The sequence below is a fragment of the Malaclemys terrapin genome, chromosome 7, assembly GCF_027887155.1.
Source record: "Malaclemys terrapin pileata isolate rMalTer1 chromosome 7, rMalTer1.hap1, whole genome shotgun sequence".
Taxonomy (NCBI): domain Eukaryota; kingdom Metazoa; phylum Chordata; order Testudines; family Emydidae; genus Malaclemys; species Malaclemys terrapin.
This window is the reverse complement of record NC_071511.1, coordinates 10,294,886-10,319,903: the sequence shown is the minus strand read 5'-3', so window position 1 is coordinate 10,319,903 and position 25,018 is coordinate 10,294,886. Positions and strand designations below refer to the sequence as shown.

Sequence of the window (25,018 nt, the reverse complement as noted above, 5' to 3'; positions counted from 1 at the left end):
CTGTTCAACTACAGGCTGAGCAAGTGCAGAATGGTGGTAGAATGTGCATTTGGCCGTTTAAAAGGTTGCTGGCAATCGTTACTGACTCACTCAGACCTCAGCCAAACCAATCTCCCCATTGTTATTTCTGCTTGCTGTGTGCTCCACAATCTCTGTGAAAGTAAGAGCGAGACCTTTATGGTGGGGTGGGAGGCTGAGGCAAATCGTCTGGCTGCTGATTACACGCAGCCAGACACCAGGGCGATTAGAAGAGAACACCAGGAAGCGCTGTGCATCAGAGAAGCTTTGAAAACCAGTTTTATGACTGGCCAGGCTACAGTGTGAAATATCTGTTTGTTTCTCCTTCATGAAAACCCGCCCCCTTTATTGACTCATTCTCTGTAAGGAACCCACCCTCCCCCTTCCCCCAGCTTGCTTTCAAACCAAATAAAGTCACTATCATTTAAAAATAATTTATTCTTTATTAATAGATTATAAAAAGAGGGAGGGAACCCGGGTGGGGTTTGGGAGAAGGATCGGCGGGAAGGAAAAGGCCATTAAAAAAATGACAGCCTTTTGCTTGGGCTGTCCACTGGGGTGGAATGGGAAGGTGTACGGAGCCTCCCGCCCCGCGTTCTTACACGTCTGGGTGAGGAGGCTATGGAACATGGGGAGGGGGGGTATACAGGGGCTGTAGCGGCACTCTGTTATCCTGCTGCCGTTCCTGAAGCTCCACCAGACGCCGGAGCATGTCTGTTTGCTCACGCAGCAGCCCCAGCGTTGCATCCTGCCTCCTCTGATCTTCCTACCGCCACCTCTCATCTCGAGCGTCTCTCCTGTCCTCACATTGGTCCCTCCTGTCCTCACGTTCACTGGCTTCTTTCCTATACTTCGAAACCGTGTCCTTCCACTCGTTCAGATGAGCTCTGTCACTGCGGTTGGATTCCATGATTTTTGCGAACATCTCGTCTCGCATCTTCTTTTTCCGACGCCTTATCTGTGATAGCCTTCGGGATGGAGGAGGGAGGCTTGAAGAATTTGCAGTTGCTAGAGGGAGGGAAAAAAGGAGAGAATTTTTTTAAAAAGATGCATTTTGCAGAACAATGCTTATACTCTTTCACGGTGACCAACACTATTCACATTACATAGCACATGTGATTTCTGTGCAAGGTCGCATTTTGCCTCTTAATATTGAGTGCCTGTGGCTTTGCTGCTAGAGATCACAGACGCAGGTCCGGGCAACAGAATTCGGCTTGCATGCGGCCATGGTAAGCCATTGTCTTTCAGCTTCTGCGCCCTCCTTTCCCACATACCAAGCAAAGCCCGTTGAGTGCTGCAGTTTTCCTGTTAACATTCAGCAGCAGAAAACAAACTAACCACCCCCCCACTCCAATTCTCTGGATGATCGCTTTATCTCTCCCCCCACCGCGTGGCTGGTATCAGGGAAGATCCCTGCAGGAACCAAACTAACACCCCCCACCCCGCCATGAATTCTCTGGGATGATCGCTTTACCCCTCCCCGCACCACGTGGCTGGTATCAGGGAAGATCCCTGCTAGCCAAACACGAAAAGCTCTGGGCCAATTCCACCCTGCACCTGCACTTGGCTAACTGCAGGGAAGGATTTCTTTTCAGCCACAGGCAAACAGCCCAGTAGGAACTGCCACCTCTGTCCCCTTAATTAAATTCCCGTATTTCAACCAGGTTACCATGAGCGATATCACTCTCCTGAGGATTACACAGCAAGATAAAGAACGGATGTTGCTTGAATGCCAGCAAACACCGGGACCATACGCTGCCAGGCTTTGTCATGCAATGATACCAGATTACTTGCTGCAAGCATGGCGCGGTCAAGTGTCCTACCATGGAGGACGGAATAAGGCTGCACTGCCCAGAAACCTTGTGGCAAGGCTTTTGGAGTACCTCCAGGAGAGCTTCATTGAGATGTCCCTGGAGGATTTCCGCTCCATCCCCAGACACGTTAACAGACTTTTCCAGTAGCTGTACTGGCTGCAAATGCATCCCAAGTCCTCAGGACAAAGTAATCATTAAAAACCCTTGCTTTTAAAACAAGTTTTATATTTTAAAAGGTAAACTCACCTGAGGTCCCTTCCATGGGGTCGTGGTCTTGAATACTGGGTTGGGAGGGTACTTCAGTCAGGCTGAGAAAAAGATCCTGACTGTTGGGGAGAACGGAGTGCTGGGTGCTCTCGGCAAGCTCGTCCTCCTCCTCCTCCTCTTCCCCGTCCGCAGAATCCTCAGGTGTAGCTGATGAGATTATCCCTGCCTCGGAATCCACGGTCAGAGGTGGGGTAGTGGTGGCGGCCCCCCCTAGAACTGCATGCAGCTCGTCGTAGAAGCGGCATGTCCGCGGCTCTGACCCGGAGCGACCCTTTGCCTCCTTTGTTTTTTGATAGGCTTGTCTGAGCTCCTTGACTTTCACGCGGCACTGATCTGAGTCCCTATTGTGGCCTCTCTCCATCATGCCCTTGGAGATTTTTTCAAAAGTTTTGGCATTTCGTCTTTTTGAATGAAAGTTCTGCTAGCACTGAATCCTCTCCCCATATAGCGATCAGATCCAGTACCTCCCGTACGGTCCATGCTGGTGCTCTTTTTCGATTATCGGCCTGCATGGTTACCTGTGCTGATGAGCTATCTGTGGTCACCTGTGCTCTCCACGCTGGGCAAACAGGAAATGAAATTCAAATGTTCGCGGGGCTTTTCCTGTCTACCTGGCCAGTGCATCCGAGTTCAGATTGCTGTCCAGAGCGGTCACAATGGTGCACTGTGGGATAGCTCCCGGAGGCCAATACCATCGAATTGTGGCCACACTAACCCTAATTCGAAATGATAAAATCGATTTTGGCGCTACTCCTCTCGTCGGGGTGGAGTACAGAAATCGATTTAAAGAGCCCTTTATTTCGAATTAAATGGCTTCGTTGTGTGGACGGGTGCAGGGTTAATTCGATTTAATGCTGCTAAATCCGAATTAAAGTCGTAGTGTAGACCAGGCCTTTAAAACAAATGGAAAGGGAGTGTATGGGGAGTTGGGTGAGATGAATGGCTGAGAGGTGGAGGGTTTCTGTGGAGCTGTGACTTTTGGTTATGTGGACCAGTTTCTTTTGTGCAGAGAAAATGCCATTGCTTTGCTACAGCTCCTCCTGCTTGTCTTCATCGGCGTGTGTTTATAATTATCTATCAAGATGCCTCAAGGCTGGGAAAGGTGATGCTGATATGTTGAAATCAAATTAATTTATCATTTTGCAAGCTAAGAAACAAATTTACTTAATCTATTTAATCTGAAACTTCTCCCCAGTTGTATTACATTTTCTGTCATCATCTGCACAACTTTGGCTTAAATCTGACAATTTCCCACCAAAATGTTCAGTAGGTTGCCAGGGTTCCTGGTCATGTGAAGTTATCCATTTAGAAGGAGGACACAAGATTATCCTACTTAGGTCTTTTGGACAGTCGGATATCAGCCTGCAAATGCTGGCAATGGGCCAATAAGGAAGTTGCATATCACAATTCATACTGGCAGCACAGAAAAGAAGATTACTAACAGGGGAGGCTGCTCTTTTGAAAAGAGGCTTTAAATGATTTTTCAAGAACCACCACACTATTACGGTTTTTACATAAAAAATAATTAATTACATGTAATTCAGATTCTCCCCCCCTTCCATTAGTATCATCTTTGCAACGCTTTTTGTCTTGTTTCTGTCCATTCACTTTGACTAGGTGAATGGCAACAGACATAATTTGCAATGCTAACGTCAGATATAGGTCAAAATGGACAAGGAGAGCACAGTCCAGGGTCCCACAATGCTAGAACAACCAATCTGGTGCAGGGATGGCAGCATAGTGGGGTTTAACCTGCTCACTGCCAGAGGGTTAGAACCACCAGGAACATGATTTGCTTCTCTCTCTTATCCCTCATCCCTCTTATTCCTGGCAGTTATTCACCAATAACCAATATATGTTGCTCCAATGGAGACACAGGGGTTGCTGTTTTCACAGACATGTAACTGCAGTGGAAACCTTAATGGCTGATGCAGGACCATAGGGTTAAAAATAATGCAAGACTTTAGACCCAATAATATCACAGGGTGCTGTGCAAGTTTGAGATCAACAAGGACAAAAAAATGTATCCTCTGTGGAAAAAAGGCAGATACCATCTTTAAATTACCATGTTGCCATCACAATTAAGCTTATGGGAAGTGTAGTTAATTAAGAGAATGGCAGGGTGGATTGTGAAGAGGCCATCAAATTTAATTTGTACCTGTGATCTAATCAGAATTTGAAACTCCACTAGGTATCCAGAGGTAGTTCATTGCGTGTCGCAGGATAATGGCTTTGCACTGCCCTATAAATGCCACAGTAATGCAAGATATTTGTTTTAATCTTTGTCCAGTTCTAATATTCACTTCCAAAAAGGAGACGAGAGACTAATGTAATGTTTAATATGTATTCAAGGGTCAAGTCTGCAATAGTCCTGCCACTCTTAGTGTCTGGATGGGCACTCATTTCAGTCAGTCTGCGCTGGTGCCTCAATACATCTAGGGCTGATCCTAAGGTAACTGAAGTCAAGAGCAAGACCCCTGTTGACTTCAATGGGCTTTGGATCAGGCCCTCTCTTTACACTGTGCATATCCAGGGACTTAGCACAGATGTTACCATTGTCATCCCCATACTAACATTTACATAATCTCTCTTGCATGGTCTTTACCATGCTGGTAACGTGATACCTGTCTTCACTGCTGGGATTGTAAGGACCCCCTCTGGACCAGTGCGGTACACAGAAAAGTCTGAGGAGAGATGGAGTAGTGTTTGAATAGCTGACTCTAGGCCAAAAGCAGTACTACTCCTTTGAAGCTTCCTTAGCTTAAGGAAGTTGCGATTTAAGTTTACTTCATCAGGATAGACACGGAGAAGTATTAAAGGAGTCATAGAACATAAGAATGGCCATACTGAGTCAGACCAAAGGTCCATCTAGCCCAGTATCCTGTCTTCCAACAGTGGCCAATGCCAGGTGCCCCAGAGGGAGTGAACCTAACAGGTAACGATCAAGTGATCTCTCTCCTGCCATCCATCTCCACCCTCTGACAAACAGAGGCTAGGGTCACCATTCCTTACCCATCCCGGCTAATAGCCATGAATGGACTTAACCTCCATGAATTTATCCAGTTCTCTTTTAAACGCTGTTATAGTCCTAGCCTTCATAACCTCCTCAAGGCAAGGAGTTCCACAAGTTGACTGTACGCTGTGTGAAGAAGAGTCATATTAAAGCATAAGTTCTAGTTAAGGTGAAAAGGAAGACAGAAAAGAGCAGAGGGATGAGAATTTAACCATAGAGGACTCTTTACAGACAGGATGTTTGTTGAAGAAGTGGTGCTGTCATCAGAGACAGAAAATCAATTCAAAAAGTAGGCGTGGAACCACAAGAATGGAGAACCAGAGAAAATGGCATGGCTATAGACTTGGTGTAGAAAGATACAGTGGCCCATAGTCTCCACGGGTGAAATCTTGGCCCATGGAAGTCTATAGCAAAACTTCCGTTGGCTTCCAGTGGGGCCAGGATTTCATCTTAAACCAGCATTATGCCAGAAGACGACTGTTGCAAAAAATCTACATTAATGCAACACCACGATTTAGGATTTAACCATAAGAAAGTCAGGAACTGAAGTTAATCTCATTGCAAAGTGAACTTGGCCATATTACTACATATTTATGATTTGGAGGAGTTTAATATTGCAATGAGAAACTGAAAGTTTTTATGTTAACAAAAGCTGTATTTAATACATTTCCTTCATACTTTTAAAAAAGAGAAAAGGGTGGTGGGGGTTTAACTCTTTTACTCCTATCCACAGCACCATGCAGTCACATAACTCCATAAATTTTAAACTAGTTACTGTATTTCAGGGGTTACAATGCTCTCCCCTTCCCCTGCCCCACTAGGACAAATTAAAAATGACTGAAATGATTTGGTCCCATTTTCCAGAAGAATTCACCTTTTAAAGTTATTTTTTTTAGTAAGGTACAAACCTGTGAAATGGGCTCAAATGGAATTTAACATGCAGCTATTCTGTTTTGCTATTGAAAAAGCTATAATAAACCAGGTTAATAAATATACATAAAATAATTTTAGGCTAGGTGGATGGCAGTCTGTCACAGAGTAACAGGTAGCCAGTCTCATAACCTTTGTACTCCCGCCGATGAACTCCTGGCCTAGCTTTGAACAAAATCAGGCTTTAAGGTCTGAAAACCCAATGGTGAAATTATTAATAAGCTAAAGAAGAGGTGACAGGTGTTCTGCTGCAGCAAAATAATCATGGGAGACTGCTGGTGGCCTCCTATGCTTCCAAGCAAAGGGAGCCTCAAGGATAAAAGACCTGAATAGCACCTTTAGCAGGGGGAATACCATCTGCACCAGCATTTGTCCTCTTGACCTTCAACCAGCTGCAAGAGATGGACCTTACGCTGCCCTCTAGGAGACTGAGCCTCACATGGACTATAACTGGAGGGAAATAATAAACACAGTATATTATCACTGTCAAGACTTGTGTTGCATTATTTGTTTCAACAGCTGTGCTTCCATAATATGAATAATTATTGTTCCTTCACTTACATATATGCTTTTGTGCTATTCCTCTGGCCCAGAAGTATGATGATTATGGGTACCTGACATTCCCTACAGAGTGCTGAACTTTAACAGGCTTGGCCATGACGTAGCATGGTCAGCTATGGTGGGAAGAAACAGGACTTCGGATATGACATGGTTGATAGGAGATTCATTTATTTTTAATGCGAGGACAATGACTGCTTTATGAGAGGGACTGCACACAAACGTTCACTGGGTTATCAAGGAGGAACTGACCTGGGTGTGCCATAGCTTGTAGAATGTAACAGTATGTCTTTGGACACAAAGGCCTTCCCTTCCTTTGAATATATACCCTAGTCTCAAACAGAGCAAGAAGTTGGAGATCCTGAAAAATGGGTCTGAGAAACTGCGGTGATGAACTCCCTTGAGGGGAGAATAAAAACCTTAACTTCTTTTTAAGTTTGTATTTGGCCTATTACTTGTAAAAAAATGTGTGGACAATGGTTTTCTTGTAGTCTGTCTTTCTCCCTGAAATCTTTCCCTTTTCATGCCTAAAACAATCCCTTGCTCCCTGCAATATTTATTTCCTATCCTATATTTGTCTTCTCTCCATCCCAGTTTGCTCAATAAAATAAGATGGCTCATATTAGCATTTTACACATGTTCAATACTGCAAGAGGACCTGACTTGTGGTTTTCCAAATGAATTGGTCATAGAGGTACTATAAGATTGGATGTCTTGTGGTGTTTGCCACTCCATGTACAGTACATCATATACTTATATTCAGGAAGCAATAGAAATTGAGACTGATATTAATTCCAATGCATATGCATTGAAAAACCTCCACCAAAATGGGACAGATTAATACTCTGACCCAAATACAATAGCTATTCCTCCCCTTTCTTTGCCCGTCAGGAAAAGAAAATACCTATTGTTTGGAAGCCAGAACAACTGAAAGTGTGCAAGTTAGCTAAGGCCACTTTTTGTTAGACTTTAAGTGAATGGCGTAATGGAATATCCGCGTGAGCAAGGGTATGAGAATCTAGCCCTTACAATCTGCTAGGATGCCCTTAGGACTCCAGGGCTAAATTCCATTCTCACTCATACTGATGCAACACTGACTTCAGTGGAGTTACTCCGGATTTACATCAATATAATGGAGAATAGAATTTAGGCTACTGTATGTACCTGCCTAACTGCACTTCGATGATGAAGCTGTAAATGAAAACTGGCCTCCACCATGGTTTCCCTTGTAAACACCAACTAACGGAAGAACAGAGAGACAATTTGTGTTCCTCACGACTCATCTCTTCTCTCCATTCAGCTAGCAGTCCCTTATATGGCAGGGAGAGTGCAGGGGGCTAATATTCAGCTGCGGTTAGTATATGCTGGTTAATTGGAGCCTGATTGTGCCAGGTGCTAAGCATTTCCCATTAACTTTGTTGTGAAGTGAGGCTGCTCTACAGCTTTCAGGATCAGGCCTTCAATGCAGCCAAGGGGCTAGACTTTTAAAAGTGCTCAGCTCCCACTGAGAACAATGGGCTAGACAGAATCTGGGAACAAGGGCAGATGCTGGGTCCTATGCGCTTCTGAAAAACGTGGCCCAGGATTTTTAAGTACACGTTAGTTTTATGTCACCAGCTTTCTTGTGAGGGAAGGACATAAACCACAACTGAATTTTTAAAACAATCTTGCTTTGGCTACAACTCTCATTGGGGACAACTATATTTTCTTGTTCCCACCCCAACCTGCTTCCCCATATTAAAATGAATATTGCCCCCATTGAAGTCAATGGGGATGTTGCCAATGGCTTCACTTGGGGCCGGATCAGGCCCTTAGTGTAGGTCTTTATGCCTTTGTAAAACTTATCACCACTTGGATCACAAAGCTGAGCCTTCACATCCCAGAAATTAGCGGGGCCAAAGAAATGTCTGGCCTTATTTACCTTCTCTCATAAACACAGTCTGACAGGCAAGATTGCATCTTCTGTCTTTTGAACAGTGTCTATTGTCATAAGGATCTGACTTTCTTCACATTCGCTTGTTTTATACTTAGTCTTGGAGTGATTGCCAACATCAAACTTTCTTTGCAGCAGAAATTTTCTTGTAAATTAATGGATGTGATTACTCATGAGTTCTCTGCTCTAATTATGCCTCCTTAGAATGGTGGCATGATTGATTTAAACAACCACAAAATATAAAACAAGCTGCAAAACTAACACATTTCATTTGTCAATGTGCCTTTTTTTTTTTCCTGAGGTCCCATATTGCATTTCTTTTCATACTCTATAGATAGAGACAATAATATCATGGTGTCCATTTGTGCTTTGTGTCTAAGTAAGAAGCAGGGAAGCCCTAACTTGTTTCCAGTTAATTTCTCATTGTGTACAACAATGCCTTGTTGAGGTATTCTGTATATCCTCATAAACCAGTGACTAAAATGGAAAGGATTTGAAGAGGCATTGCTCATGGGATGCTGGAGGTGTGGCACTAGAGCAGCTTGGAAAACATTCTGACTTTAAAACAGTAACACCTATAATTACAGAGGCGTCATCACCTCCATAATTTTTTTCTTTTTTACTAACAAGCTGTAGTCATAGCGTGTGTACACCCTTACCAAAATCTGCCAAGCATTTGCTCCTGGGATAATCATGGTGGTGGTGGGAATATCAAGCATCTCTTTCTCCAGGCACTTGTAAAACAATACAGCGGTAAACAATTCAAGTGCAATTAGCAGCCTGCCTTGGTGGAGGGGGAGGGAGAAGTCCCACTGCTCTTATTGTCTATGGAATTAATCACGTTTTATAGAGTTAATATACTGATTTAAATTTGCATAGTTAAAAACAAGAGCCAAGAAGTTTACAATAAACAAAGTTTATTCTGGGTTTAAATGTATAACAAATACCTCTAAAGCACTTCAGTAAGAGAAAAAATAGCTTCTATTTATGTGCAAGCTATGGTCTAAGAATTGCACTATATATTTTCTCCTGCTGTAATTTCCTATCAGAAAACAATGAAGTAAAATGGAAAAATGGTGGAAAAAGACCCTAATTATATTACAAAAATGTAACCTGCCTTTTCCAATCACACACATCTATAACATATTCCACTGTACGTCAAGTGGGTGGGGTAGATTGTGAAGGCTAGTATTTTGTTGCTGCTTTTTGATAATTGAGTCTATTTAGTAATACAATGACATAATGAAATTATGTACTTACTCTCTTTGAAGATTACTCTTAAAGTACAGCTAAACCATCTTTGTCTTTGCAAATATTTATTTGCGATGATTTTCCTCTTAATTATTTAAAATATAATGAATTAGGCATAAGTACTTTGTCATTAGTGTAATTTAAAGTGTAATTGCACATCAGAAGCATCTTCGAAATATGCTTCTACAGTATTTACTTTTTCTGCCAAAAGGTGGCGTTCTACTACTATGCCCTTTCTTTTGTGTGAAAATCTTCCTGCTTTAATTTGCCAAGAAGAAACTTCCACTTGATTACTGATCAAGAAATTAAAATGTGCTCTATATGAATGCAACGTGACAGTGTTGAAAATGAACAATATGTTAAGAAGCAGTTAAGTTCCCCACTAACATATAGTAAATGGACATGCAGTTCTTCACCACTTCAGCTGACTAGACACTGAAATATACAAAATCAGAGAGAGCAACATTTAGTGAGAACCTTGTTTCAAACCTGCTGAAAGCCAAAAATGGGGTGAGTGCAATTACCAAAAAGCAAAGAAATGGACAAAATGAGATTATTAACAGTTTCCACTTAGTTGAAAGAAAATAATTTCTGCTAACTGGGTATGTTGCTCAATAATTCCTAGAATCAATTGCCATCTAAATTGTTCTTTACAGAATGCTGCAGAATTGCTGTCACACTATTACACTGGATGTTTCTGGGTCCTCAGCACCTCTGAAAATGAGGCCACTGATTTAGATACCTAAATATAAATTTAGGAGTCTAGCTTTAAGCACCTTCTTTTATAAATCTGGCCATTATCTTTATTTCTGAAACGGTGTGATGCTTCAACACATCACTTATTGTAGCTACTCACAGGGTAAGCTGAACATTTTAGAGTGGAAGAGTAAAATGTTCATCTTCAGTCTACACAACTGATCTCTGTTGGGCATTCTGTATGCAGCCCTCTCAAACATCAGACACTAATTGACATTCTTCATTCAGAATAAGTATAAGAGAGATTGTGTAGGGGGGTTAGCAGGAAAAATTCTACATTTATAATTTTAACTAGTGGGATTCTTAACACCACCCAATGGGTAGGGCCTGTCAGTTCCTCAATTTGTCACTTAGGGCGAAATCCTGGCCCTGTTGAAGTCCCTGGCAAAACTGCCATTGATTTCAATGGGACCAGCATTTCATGCTTGGAGTTTGTTGATCTCTTGTACACTTTGCAGTGTCATATGCTAGGTCAGACACACAACAGTTGGTTGTATAGGAGTAACTATCACTGAAGTGAACAGCAGTAGTCCTAAGAGTCCAACTAAACTCCACAAAGAAAATGCCACTCAGATATAGAATAAATATGGCAAAATTACAGTTCTATGTTTTAACTCTCTTCATTCATGCCAGTGTGGTTCATACCATATAAGCGAAATGGTACTTGGGCATAACACTATTAGGTATTAGTAATACTGTCTTTAACACTTGGAACAATTGACTGAGTTAAAAAATTTCAGCTTTTTTTTTTTTTTAACTTAATACATTTTTACCATGAAGCTGCTGAAGTGATGAGTTTTATTATTATCGGTTGGATGGACACTGAGGATCCAATCCCACAGTCCTTCCTCAGTCAAAACATCTACCGAGATCAATGGGAATTTTGTTCTAAACATGGAATGCAGGCTGAGGCAAGATCCTGTAAGGTCTCAAGTCATGCAGCAATAGGGAGTATGGGCATCTCATTTAACACTTTTTAGGAATGGGCCTTTGGTTTACTAATCACCTACTTTCCTCTGTAAAATAGGAACATATTTATTGTTTATTTTATACATATTATTGATTAACAATAGAGCTGTGCAAGTGGGTCTTTATAGTAAGCACTGTAGAGAGGGAGTGCTTAGAACCTATAAGACTGGTGTGTGTGTGTGTCAGGAATTCTGGATTCTATTTCCGGCTTTACTACTGACTTGTTGTGTGATTTTAGGCTGTTAATGTAGCCTCTCTGTGCCTCACATACCTATCTATAAAACAGGGTAATTTCCCCCCCACCTTAGAGGGATGTTGGGAAGCTTAATTATATTTTGCAAAGTGCTTTGCGAGCCTCCTAAAAGGCCCTGAATTATAATTGATAGTGCAAAATTATTACTTTTCAAACTGGTTATAAATTGATTTTTTTTAAAGAAAGGCCTCGATCATGTTATGGGTTAATATGAAATAAAAGTGTTTAAAAAACACAGAGGTTTGTGAGCAGCAAGACTGCAACCTAACTGTTCCAAACTGGATTAATGAAAGAAATGCCAACATACTATGAACTAGTCACTTACTGCTATGGCCTTGGTGATATGAATCTTCAGTGGTACCCATCCTATTCCCCCATCCCCTTTTATTTTTCCTTTTTTTTTAAGGATGGGAGTTAATTTAGTGCTAAGACTTTAGAAATAAAGCAGCATTTATTCAGCATCCCTTGCCTCCTTTATTGGATTTCTCTCAGGCGATTTAACTTCAAGCCTGGTTGCAACACACTAACAAATCTCATCACTTTTTTTTTTCCCCCTGAGCACTGGATGTAAACTACCCTCAACACTTTCCTCCTGACCGGTATCTCTGCCACAGCAGGTAACTTGTGTTAAACAATGCATCGCCCCAGACTCTGAGCCTGTTCCTAGAAGGAGCAGCGAAGGGGGAGGGAAACAAACAAGCGACTCGCGATTTTAAGGCACTTTCTCCCAGCGGCGCCTGGCCCGGACTCACCCCAGCCCCAGCGCGCGTGTAACCTAGCTCCGTGCCCTTTGTAATGAGAGACTCGCTCGCGGTACACGCCCGTTTCCTTGCACACTGGGGTTTGTCCTTCGGCTGAACTTTCACCTCCCGAACTCGCCTGCTTTCATTGGATCAAGTGCCGAAAAAAACGAGAGGGGAGAAGCCTCTCGCTTCGGCGCTGCCTCCGAAGCGCTCGCACTTTCTGCCCGGCGCTCGCTCCAGATCTCTCCAGCACCCCGACCCATCTCCCCCTCGCTCCCGCCTCTGGACGGGAACAAGCCCCAGCCAACAGTTTGCTCGCCCCGCTCGCTAGCCCCCCACCCGCGTCCCCCTTTGCCCCAGCTCGGTTGTGTCCCCGTCTCCCCCTTTAGCCGAACGACACCACCGCAGCCCTTGTGCCCCGGGTCTCCCCCCTCGCGCTTGGCTGCGCTGCGCTGCGCCCCCCGGCTCCTCTGCCTCCTTTGCAACTGCGAGCTGTGTGTGTGTGTGTGTGTGTGTTTTTCTTTGCACCGAGCCTTGTTGTTTACCCAGCAGGTGGATGTGACGTCAGAGACTCATAACAGCAAAAAATAACAACATCTCCCTCCGCGGGGGTGTTATTTCTCTCCCCCCCCTCTAGCTTTACCTCCTTCTTCCTCCCTCTCGCCAAACTCCAGAGTGGCCGCGCAAGGCGCCTGGAGCCGAGCCGGGAGCGGCGGGGGCTGGGAGCGGGGCTGGCCCTGCCAGGCGCTGGGCTCCCCTGGAAGCTAGTCCCGAGCGGAGGGCTCTATTGTTATTTATTGTGCGGCTGTTGCACGCTGTGCCTGCTGCCCAGGCTCGGCGCATGGGGCTTGCCCGGCTAGAGTACAGGGAGGGACGGGCAGGCAGACTCACCCGCGCTGGGGGAGCCCGTAGTGGGCACCGACAGGCCGTCTCCAGCGGGTGAGTTTGGCTTTTCGGCTTTTCCCCTCCACTTTTCAGGCGCCTTCTTGTTTGTTTCACTTTTCTTCCCCCCCTCTCCGCCAGCCCCCTAACTCCTTCCATCCCCCCCATCCCGAGCCTCCACGTGCCCCCCTCCCCCTGGCTGCTGGCGGGGGATGCGCGCTGGCCGCCGGGCTGTTTGCATAAATCAGAGCCGATGCAATGGGAGAGGCGGCGGCTCCTTCACCTCTGGGGCTGGCCGCTGGCCACTGCCGCCGGAGCAGCCCCACCAGCCACCCCCAGCGCAGCGCCCCGCTGCGGGAGCGCGGCGAGCCGGGACGGGGAGCTGCTGCCGGGGGGTGGGGGAGGACACGCCGTTCCCCTGGCGCTGAAGGGAGCGAGGGGGGGGGAAACCAACTTCTCCCCCCCTTCTGCTCTCACTTTAGAAACTTTTTATCCATCTTCTGCCCCCTCCCCGTGAACTTCAGCGCACGGGCCCTGGGCGCACCCGCCCCTCCGCGCACGCAGGGGCTGGGCTCGCCCGCCGCTCGCGCGGGTGTCACGCCGCGGTGCGCTCCCGCGGAGTGGCGCCCCGGGGAGGAGCGCGCGGGCGCCCCCGGGGACCCTCCAGACATGGGGCGGAGGGAAGGGTGGGAAGGTCCCGCTCAGTTACACCCCCGCCCCGAGCCCAGCCCACGCGCACGCAGGGGGCCGGCCGCGCCGCTGAGCGTCCCCAGGCTTGGGCTCGGCGCTTTCCCGGGAGCCGGGGCTGTCGCAAGGCGGCGGGCGCGATCCCTGCCCCGCGGGAGTTGCGCGCGCGGAGCTGGGGGCTCTGGCTGGAGGGGCGCACACGCGGCGCGGTTGCAGGCAGCGTGCGGAGAAGTTGCGGCCAGTGACTGTCCTCTTTCCCCCAGCGCAACGGGGACCTTGATTTCCCTCACTCCCCCCCGCCTTGTTGCCACTGCCGGAGCAAGTCCTGCCTCCCGCCCCTGCCCATCCAGTACCACCTGTTGTCGCTTCCAGAGCACTCAGCCCAGATGACTCTGCGCCCGGCGTTCCCGGGCACCCCCGCCAGTGTAACACTAACACACACACACACACATAGCCCAGCACCGCGCATCGTCCCCAGCCTTCGGTGCCTGCTCCGTTGCCAGCCTCCCTCCCTCTCTTCTGAGATGAAGTGTTTGAATAAACATTTGCAACTCCAGCCCCAACCCTGCCACTTGCCCCCTGCCCCCTGGGGCAACTCTGCAAGCGCAGATCTCCGCTGAACGGCGATGAGGGGAGATTTTTAGATCCTGTTACTACCACTCAGTCCTGAGATCTATTTCCTGATCCCGTTTCTTGCAAGTGTTTCACGGCTCCTCTTCTTTCTCCCCCTCCCCCTCAACACTGCACATTTTCTCTCCCCCTCCCCGTTACCAAACCTGCCTTCTGGAGACTTGTTGAAAGAACCCCTGGTTTCTTCTCGACCGTAGAGCCCAAAGTTTTGCCTGCCGGAGCAGCAGCAGCCTTTGCTGAGGAGCTGTGTACTGGCGATCATTCACTCAGAGCCTCTCTCACTGCTATCTCCCGGTAAGTATAGGGAAATCGGCGGAGGCTTTTACATATAAGGCTATAAAGGACACCCCCCCCCCACACACACACTTCCCCACTCCAAAAGCAAACTCCCAAATAAAGAGAAACCAGGGGAACATCTATCATAAAGGGTACAGATTAGCTTACAAAAGCTACAGGCTGAAACGTTTATTTCAGGTCAGTGAAACCGAAGGGGGAAAGTACATGCTGCAGGATGTATTAAACATGGAGTTGTCTTTTTTAACAAGAAAACATGGGATCAGAATTTAGCTAACAGTGTAAGTGCTGCTATAAAATACAGTGACATGCTTCCTTTCCCTCCCCCATCCCACTTTATAACTATTAATTATTTCCAACTCATTGTGTTTAAATACCGTTGCTGGGTTGATTACAAAGTGTATTGATTTTTAGCCTGCCTTCATTCTAGGCATTGGTCTTACAATTTTTTGCTTTCAGTGAACCAAAAAACTCTTAAAATGGCACTTTTTAAAAACAATATGACTGTCAGTGTCAAACATAATGCTCCCACCAAGCATTTCATTTAACGGCTACAAGTGCTTCTGAATTCTACTTCTGTGGAGAGTTCTGGCTTGATCTCCTATCCTATCAGAAGTTTAGGGTTTCACTTTTAGTAACTGTTCTGTGAATGAGTAATGTGTACAGTATTTGCACAATGTGTCTACAGTAGATGATTCTGAATCCTTGAGTATTGAATAATTATATTCATTTAAAAAAAAACTTTAAATGACACTTGTTTTAAATTTAGCTTTTTCTGTTATGAATTTGCTTTGGTTATCTGACTTATAAAACATCAGTATAACTAATTACATTATCTTAACTAGGCAGATAGTTACTTGTAAGTAAGTATGTCTTTCAAGAAATGTACTTCTCATACTCCTTAAGGTAGTAGTTGTCTTTGGTTTAATTTTATTGGAGAACAGAAATAGATGTAAAATACTATTAAGTATTTCAAACAATTTATCTGATTGAGAAGGCAAATCCTGTGTTCTTCTTCCGTGTTAAGCATGAGAGGTTTTCAAATATTTTGAGTTCTACAATAACAAAGTGGATCTCAAGGAGGAAGTGTACTATGCATCTTTGAACCTAGATTGAGGGGCTCCAGGGAAGGAGGGGAAACTTGAACTTTTGGTTTCAAGTTCTCTGTTCTAAATCCCCCTCCCTGTCCCAAATTTTATTTGAACTATTGCACAATTATATAGAATGAAATGGGGGTGATGGGTTGGGGAGGAATCTCCACTAGTCACCATTCAAAAGGTGTCGGCTAAAATCACATTGCAAAAAAGGTAGTGTAGCTTTAACATCTTGCATTGGCAGCATTCTTTCCCCTTAGTCTTTGGATTAGTCATTGTATGAGAGAGAGGAGGAAAAAAAAAAAAAATCGCTTTTTTGAAAAAAGTAAAGTAAACAGCCTCCAACAAGTGAACCTTGACAACCCAGATTAAGGAAGGCAGTAGAGATCAAACAACTCTGCTGCTGGGCTGTTGTCAGGAGCTGCCTCACTGAAAGCTCTGGACTATTCGAGCAGGCAGCAAGGTTATATGTTCACTTATCCAGAAATGGACCATTACAAATGCTGATCTTTGTTCTGAAACCAAAAGATGTTTTTTCTCAAAGTTATTTCTAGTATTTCAATTCAGTGTTTTTCTACCTCTTCAGTTCTGACTTGCAGAACGAGTTAATTAATCAGTCTTTGGGACTGTGTTGTATTCAGTTTTAAGTTGATTTACAGTTCTATTTTATTTATGCTACCTAGAGTTGCAGAGAAGTTCACTAACATGTTAGCAAAAAATTAAAGTTTTATGAAGTTTACCTCTGAAATTCTAGAATTTCTGAATTGTCAAGAAGCTGTGTGTGTGGGGTGTTGTGTGTGTGTGTGAGAGAGAAGGTGTTCTGATGTGGACTAGAACAATTTTGTTATTTTTTTTGCCTTATTTTTAGTTTCACTCAGTTCTTGGAATTTAGAAAACAAAAAGGTAGTTTTCTAAATATAGCATCAAACTATGATATTTCATGTTTTGGCCATGTCCTGATTTTTACAAAAGTGTGTGTTATGTCCCTTTGAGTCTAATTACTATACTTTTGTTTAAAGAAAGTAGTACCATAGCGTATTATGGTTCTCAAAGTAAAACACAACCAAAGTATCAACTCAAATTAGATATTTATATTCCTTTAAACCTTTTGTAGGATTCTGTATTCCAGTGTAAACTCTGCAAATGTTATTCAACACCTAGTTTCTTGCTATAAAATATCCTAAAACAATGGAAATAGAGATTTTCAAATTCTTAAGTAAAAAGCTGCTATATTAATGTATACAGGAAACAACAAGTGAACATGTATTGCACGATTTAAAAAAAAGCTGTATCATTTAAGTATTTCTTTAATTAGCAGTACAGACACACAATAAGCACTTTATACTTTTTTTATAAGCCAAGGTTTCATCACCATGCTGCACAACTTATTGCAAAGCCAGTAGTTTTTTATAGCATATACTTTTTATTGTCTAATTAAAGTATGCATGTTAAACATACACATGTATGCTATTAAGCCATTTTGGGTAATATGTAATGTTTAATAGCTATAAATATTTTCTCCTTAAATCAGTTCCACCAGGAATAGTAATAGTAACCAAGCTGGTTTTTATACTGGTAAGAGAAAGAAAAAGAGTTAAGTGAAGAATTGTACATTGAACACTGTCGTGTTGCAAATGTAGTGCAATGCTATTTTATTAGGGAAGATCGCTGTTTAACAGAGCTTAAATTTGAACTAACATCATTACTATGAGAATACCATAAACATGTAAGCCTCCCAAATCCATTTTGTTTCATGATACTGTAAAAATTAAGGAAAAGGTTAGTAGTAAAAAGCAACATTTTTCATGGAATACAGTTAAGTATTTAATATTCTTATGACTATTTATATTGATCGTTTGAATTGGATGACAGTTTCTTCATGAAATATTTTTCTGGTGTGTGTTATATGTAAAATTGTAAAACATGCATTCATGTAGAATTTGTATTTATAATGTTGTTATTTCAGCAAGTCTGTCCAGTTATTTATACTTCAATGGTGCTTTTGTCTTTCTACATTTTCTCAGAGATGCTTTAATAAAATTGAAATAGATCATATGCTGTCAGAAAATAGTATAAATTTTGTTTACGATTCAGTTGGTTTAAGGTACTTATACTAAAGAAGCTCATTTAACCCCAAGACTGAGTAGCATTAAGTGGTGAGAGGGCTCATGGAGAGCTTCTACTGCCCTTTGCTCTTATGATAATCTTAAATTACTACAGTTTAATTGCAACTTCAAGGGACTGAGCTGAAATGTTTTATGCAGCTGAGAAAGGGTTGGAGAAAACTGCAGCTAGATTTGCACAGGTAGTTGGTTTCCTTTGAACAGGAACTGCATTTGTTTAGGCCTTTTCTTACCTTTCTAAATGCAGGTTGTACTGTAGTTTCATGTAAGGGCCTATCAAGTTTGCACAGAAGTAAAAATCCAATAGCAAAACTTTGATCAGACTTCAGTGGGCGCAGGATTGGGCACTTATAGAAGCAACTTAGCTAATGGGTGAATACATATTTTGCATGTTGTCAATATTTAAATATATATGTGCATTAGATCAGAACCACCCCCCAAAAGAGTCTTTACTGTCTGTTTCTCAATCACTTCCATAAGAGATTTTTTTTTTTTTGGGGGGGGGGGGGGGGGGAGGAGAGAGGAGGGAAATTTTATAAAAACCTGAAGGAAATAATGACTGGTTTCAGTATTAAGGTAGTAACAAAAAAAATAAAAATAAAAATGGAAAAACTACACTTATGGCTTGCACTCTGTCTGTACTGCAGCTCATTCCATTTATGACTTGGCACTGCAAGTGTCTCAGATGAATAACTTGCTATCTTCCACATGTGTCACAATACTTATTAAATGAGTAGTCAAAGACACTCATTCAATGAGTGGGTCAAATTTGTAGACATTTTGCATTGGACTCTTACAGCATATTTGCAGTAAAGGCAGCTATTCTCATAGACCCTGACCCAGCAAAGCACTCAATCTCAAGCTTGTGCTTAACTTAAGCACTAATGGTCCTATTGACGTCACATGCTTAAAGTTATACACATGCTTAAGAGCTTATTTGGATCCTAGCCATAGTGAAGTTAAATGATGATTTGAATTGTTTTGTTAGCTGAATGCTTTTCATGTGTCTTACTGCGGTAGGAAATTAAACAAGATTGGCTGTCTGTAGAATTGTTTTCTTTTGCCCTAACTAAAGCACTTGCTCACAGTCTACTGATCTCATAAACTACTATATAGCTTGATTCCCATTGCTATTCCTGTGTTGGTAATTGCAGCTACAATAGGTAAGAAGATGATGTCACTGAGTATTCTGTATAGAGGAAGTAGGATGGAATAAACAATACAGTAATCAGGAAAGACTTAATTATACAAACTTTATATAGTTTCAATATTTTTATTCAGATTTTTTGGTGTTCAAAGATGTAAAGGGCTGCTTCATTTTTAGAAGATCAGACACATATTGATTGGAATGTCTTGAGTACTTTAACATCCTCTCTTTCTTACTCTTTTCTTAAACCTACCTAATTACAGAAAAAATTAGCTTGCAGACTTCTCTACAAGTGTACTCTCGGGTTTTGTCTTTCTAGTCTCCTGGCACCAATCTATATACCTGAAGTGCACAGTATTATGTATAACAGGGTGTTTGTGTGAATAAGCTGGATAGTTATTTATTCAGTCCCATTCTGAAAATGAAGATAATGTTCCATAAACAATTGAGAATACAGAAAAGACTGAACAAAACCAGTTTCTATTCAGAAAGAACTTAGTACCTGAGTAGGACTAAGTGATTTCCTCCCCCCTCCCCCACACAGACCCTCCTTATGCTATTCAAATAAAAAAAACCCTCGATTTTAGTGCCTTGAAATTGCAATTAAGTTGTAGTAATTTAAGATTATTGCAAGAGTGCAAAGGGCAATAGAAGCTCTTTAGAAGTCTCATCTCAACACTTAATGCTACTCAGTCATGGGGTTAAATGAGTTTCCTCAATGTAAGTACTTAAAGTAACTAAATCGTAAACAAAATTTATTCTATATTCTGACAACTAATAATCTATTTAAATTACATTAAAGTATGAGTGTGAAAATTTAATTAAATATAGAAGTACTGTCAAGCCCTGTAAATATCTTGACAGATCTACTGAAATGGAAGCCATATCATGAAATATTTACTTATGTCTGGTGTTACAATATTCCTGGGAATGCTCTTTGGAAAACTAATTGTAGGCCTTTCCCATTCCCTTGTACAGTGGGAATGGTCTCAAAAGAATATGAATAAATAGAAATACTTGAGGATCATTTGAATAAAGTTATTGCTTACTGTTAAGTCTTTCCCTACAGTACTTGTCATTTTTTTTTATTACAAGTGCCTATTTCCTCAATAAGTTAGCCTGTTAATTCAAATGTAAACTCTATTAAAACAGACATCTTATGCGATGGAATATTATTTCCTAGTGTTCAAGGTGTGATGGATGCATAATTTAAGTCAACTTTCTTCTGTCTTTGACTAGGATTGAAATGGCCCAGAGCACAGCACTGCAGTAAATGCTGTTACTATTGTTGGTTTAATTTTTCAGAAAGAAAAATGTTTTACAAAATATGTGAAACCATTTTGTGTTGTGTATTTAAATACACAAGCCTGATTGTCCCCTCTCACTCTTGTAAATCCGGAGTAATTCCACCGAAGTCCAGGCTATGCTGGTGTAAACAAAAGGAGAATCATGCCTGTGTACTGTGCTCTGTGCCAGCATGTGGGAAAGCTGAGTTTGGGTGAAACTCCTGCACTCCTTAAGGCTTTGTGGGGCTGTAAGTGTTGCCAAGGTAATGCTATCCTCCCTATAGGGAGGATGCAGCATGAGTCTTGCTTTCTCATGCCTTGGTGACTGGTAGAAAGAGTGGTAGGGAAGTCTGAGCAGCAGACTGCTTGCTCTCCCAGACTCAGAGCAAGTGCTTTGATCTTGGCAGCTGAGTCATGGGAGGGAGGATTAAGACCTATGAAGAGGGAGGGGAAAGAAATGCGGACTAGAATAGAATAGTCTGTTCAAAAACTCTGGAACTTCATGTGGGCTGGCTCATCTCCTAACTCATGGACGTGATGTGTGATGAGTGAGGAGTGAATGCTTTCTTTTGGCAAACAGTCCTGTTTGGGCAGTGGGTTGAGGGGATAGTCCATGCTCAGGTGGCATTGGCTTCTCTGCTGCTAAAACAGAAAGTCAAACAAAAGGTGGCATAATTGGGCAAGTCGATTTGGAGCCACTAACATACTTATTAGTTTCACCCCTAGAATCCAGACATTTCCTTTCATGTTGTGTCTTGGTTTGGGCTGTGCTTCCCAATTAGTTTTGTCATGTTGTTGCTAGCAATTAGGGTCAAGTGTCTTTCCTTGGGCTCTCTCTATTTTTCTTCTTGGTATCCCTCCCCCGGGTTCGTAATGCAAGCTGTTTATTCATTAATTAGTAGATTAAACATATTAACACATCAGTAAACTAGTCATACTTCCCAAGGCATCTTGGGAAACCCGCTGTAGTTTTATGTGATTGGACGTGCATTCTTACTGCTTTAGATAGCACAACCAATGATGGCAAAGTGTTTAAGAACGAAATAGAGAGTGTGAAAGTAAGTAGAATGTCATGTCTGTATTAACAAGATTGCAATAAAGAAAGATAAAATGGTGAGGAGGTTTGGTTACATGGTCAGAGCTTCAGATAATTATGGAAAAATCAACCTTTTCTGCATCCCCTTCCCTCTCAACAAAACCACACCAGACCTACTTTCCAATGCAATAAGTGTTGGGGGAGGGCTTCACGTTATCTTGTTGAAAAGGTGCAGTTTAACAGTGCCAGAGGGTATGTCTACACAGCAACTAGACACCTGCAGCTTGCCCATGCCAGCTGACATGGGCTGCATTGTAGAAATTCAGGCTTGGGTGGCAGCCTGAGCTCTGGGACCCTTCTATCTTGGAGTTACACAGCCCCTTAGATTAAGTCACTGGCATGGGCCAGCTGTAGGCTTTTAATTGCAGTGTTAGGTATATCCTAAGAGTTAGACACCAATCTCGTTGTAGAAGCTTTAGAAAATTCCATCCTGAGACCAAAACACCCTTCCCTCACAATCTTTTAAAATACATGCCTCATTTCTATACAAGCTCAGTGTAGTCTTACCCAGTACTTGCTGTAAAAGTTATTCATGTTCTTCAGTACTCGCTCCAGAATAACAGCATCGTTTCTCCTTTTACATTTATTTTTAAGAGCATCACAATTAATACCTCATTCAGATCTGAGGCAAGATTCAAGCTGACCCATAGTGCTGGGTTACCTCTTTGTTTTCGATCTCAAGGCTGTGCACGTCTGGAACGTAGTACTCTATTTCACAACAAGAAGACAGCGATGCAGATATTTGTGTCAAGATGTTCGAGCGCTGTTCTAATTACGAGGCTGCGTAAAATGGAAACTAGAACTGATGAAGGGAGGGAAGACAGCAGAGCAGAGGAGGAGCAGTGTTCATGTCACTGCTTTTTCAATGAAACTTGCAGTGTAATAAATTTCTGCCTTCTTTGTTGAAAGAAGGTTAATCATTTCATTAAGAAGAATTAAGTAATTAACTGATCTATCTTTAGGAAGCAGCGACTGCTTTTTTTTTTTAAAAAGCATCTTATTAATTAAATACTGTCATTAGGAAGTTTACCACTTACTTTACTACTATCAAAGGGTAACTAAGGATATCTCAATGCTGCAATTTAAAACCCCATGGCTGGCATGTGCTAACTGACTGAGGTTCAGGTGAAGGGGCTGTTTAATTGCTGTGAAAATGGTCCGGATCAGGCCTGAGCTCTGGGCCTCCTCCCCCCTCGCAGGGTCCTAGAGCCCAGGCTCCAATCTGATCCCAAATGTCTTCACCGCCATTAAAAAGCTCCTTAACCTAAACATAGCAAGCCCGAGTCAGCCGGCATGGGCCAGCGTGTATACATACTCTAGGCAAGTGAGAAGGCCTTCAGAGTTACTTATTACTATGTTGCTGGCATAGTAATAACTGTTTGAGATTTAAAATATGATATTCTAATAGAAAATACAATCTGCAATGAAGAGATTTTTCTGGCTTTTGTCAGCTGTGGTGTTGCAGACCTTATTTTTGGAGTGCTTGGTTTGGGATTAAGAAGTTGAAAATCTTAAAATTTTCACTTTTAAAATAATGGCTTCTTTGTTACAAAGGTAAGCTGGTTGATAGTGAGTCATGAGCTCTGTCTTCTTTGAACGTTAGATGAACTTGTTAACTGTAGAATCAACTCATTTTGTTTTTTAGGACTCAATTCCCACACTCTGTATTCAGGCAGAAGTTCCACTGAAGTCGGTGGCCTAAATCCTACCCTTCCTCTGGAGCAGGAGTCCTCTTAAAAGCAGTTTACATGCTATGCATGATGAGGGATAGCTGTGCAGAGAGACTCTGCGCACCATGTGGACTGTAGAGTAATGCTCAAGATCAGCTGTTTCTACAGTGATTTAGACTAGAGCAAGGTAGGGGTGGAACAGATGTGTGGCATTGGCATGGCCAGTAAGCTTACTAAATTGGTGAATCACTCATCAAGACCAAACTGGTGGATGGGGAAAATAGTGAAAATATTCTTCACTACATTAGTGTATCAAAACTTCTGTTTTATTTTTTGTAACTTGACCGGCTCTAAGCAAGCTGCTTTTTCAGGAGGCACAGTGGTTGGGAGCATTTATGCTCCTGTACTGTACCTTGTAACCCAGTACATGTCCTCTACTCTGGATTGGGTCCTCTAGGAGATCTGTTACCTCTGTACAGAGTGCAGGGCATGGCACTAGTTTGTCAGATTGCTATCGTTTCTTTTATAATGACAACTATTTATAATACAGTAACTCTTCACTTAACATTGTAGTTATGTTCTTGAAAAATGCAACTAAGTGAAACAGTTAAGTGAATCCAATTTCCCCATAAGAATGAATGTGAATGGGGGGGGAGAGGAGTAGGTTCCAGGGAAATTTTGTTGTTTGCCGTACAGTACTGTAGTTGGGATGTGCTCACCCTTTACCCCACACAGCCCACTGGCACTGGAGACAGTGAGGCAGGTAAGGAGGCTGAAGGTGCTGTAGGCTAGGAGAAGCACGTTGCGCAGTGGCAGCTTCCCCTACTCTACAAGCATTAAGGGCGGGGGGCTCAACCTTTGGCCCACCTACACCCCCCGTTCCCCCAAACCTCCCCTCCCCCCAAACCCCCACCCTTAACTTGCCTCTTCTTCCCCACGGCAATCAGCTGGCTTGCAGCATTCAGAAGGTAGGAGGGAGTGGGGAGGAGCGAGGACCGGACACAAACCAGCTGATTGCCGCAGGCAGGGGAGGGAGGGAGGGGGAAGCCTGTGTGCTGAGTCCTAGCTCCTCTCCTCCCCTCCTGCCCACAGCAATCAGCTGGCTTGCCACATTCAGGGAGGAGGAGCAAGGACTCAGTGCACGAGCTCCCCCCTCCTTCCCTCCCTCCCACCCACGGCAATCAGCTGGCTTGTGTTGTTGGGGAGGGAGGAGGCGCCTGCACGCTGAGTCCTCCTCCCCCCCCCCCCCCCCGAATGCCGCAAGCCAGCTGATTGCCATGGGCAGGAGGCAGGGGGAAGGTGCTGATCTGCGGTCTGCCGGCAGGTGGGAGGCACTGGGGGAGGGGCACGTAGGGGAGCCTATGGGGTGCTGCCCAGCTGTGGACAAATCAGGCAGCCAAACGACGTTATAGCGAAGCATTGCACAACTTTAAATGGAGCATGTTCTGTAATTGAGCAGGGACATAACCTCCTCTCGCTTAACATTGTTTTGATCTTACGTGGGGAGTTACTGCACCCTGGACAGTGGTACTGAAATTTGAACGTACCAGCTGGAGTTCACCTTGAGCCAGGTAAGTCACATAATGTAGTAGCAGCAGTCACAT

General features: G+C 43.3%; 2 protein-coding genes across 13 annotated transcripts in view; one reads left to right on the top strand and one right to left on the bottom strand.

The window, feature by feature from the left end:
- Positions 1–508: 508 nt before the first annotated feature.
- LOC128841149 (uncharacterized) lies at positions 509–3,075 on the bottom strand. Its single transcript, XM_054035913.1, has 2 exons — positions 2,079–3,075; positions 509–1,026 (listed from the first exon to the last, which is right to left on the bottom strand). The coding sequence occupies exons 1-2, from the start codon at positions 2,461–2,463 to the stop codon at positions 785–787; spliced, it is 627 nt and encodes a 208-aa protein (XP_053891888.1). The 5' UTR covers positions 2,464–3,075; the 3' UTR covers positions 509–784.
- A 10,223-nt stretch (positions 3,076–13,298) lies between these two features.
- FOXP1 (forkhead box P1) overlaps positions 13,299–25,018 on the top strand; it is a 508,113-nt gene continuing 496,393 nt past the window's right edge. For 10 of the 12 annotated variants that reach the window (XM_054033884.1, XM_054033881.1, XM_054033896.1 and 7 more), the window contains exons 1-2: positions 13,299–13,444; positions 14,902–14,998. The gene's annotated coding sequence lies outside the window, so the exon portion shown is untranslated. The remainder of the gene's footprint in view (positions 13,445–14,901; positions 14,999–25,018) is intronic. The other 2 variants (XM_054033886.1, XM_054033882.1) reach the window with 1 other exon arrangement.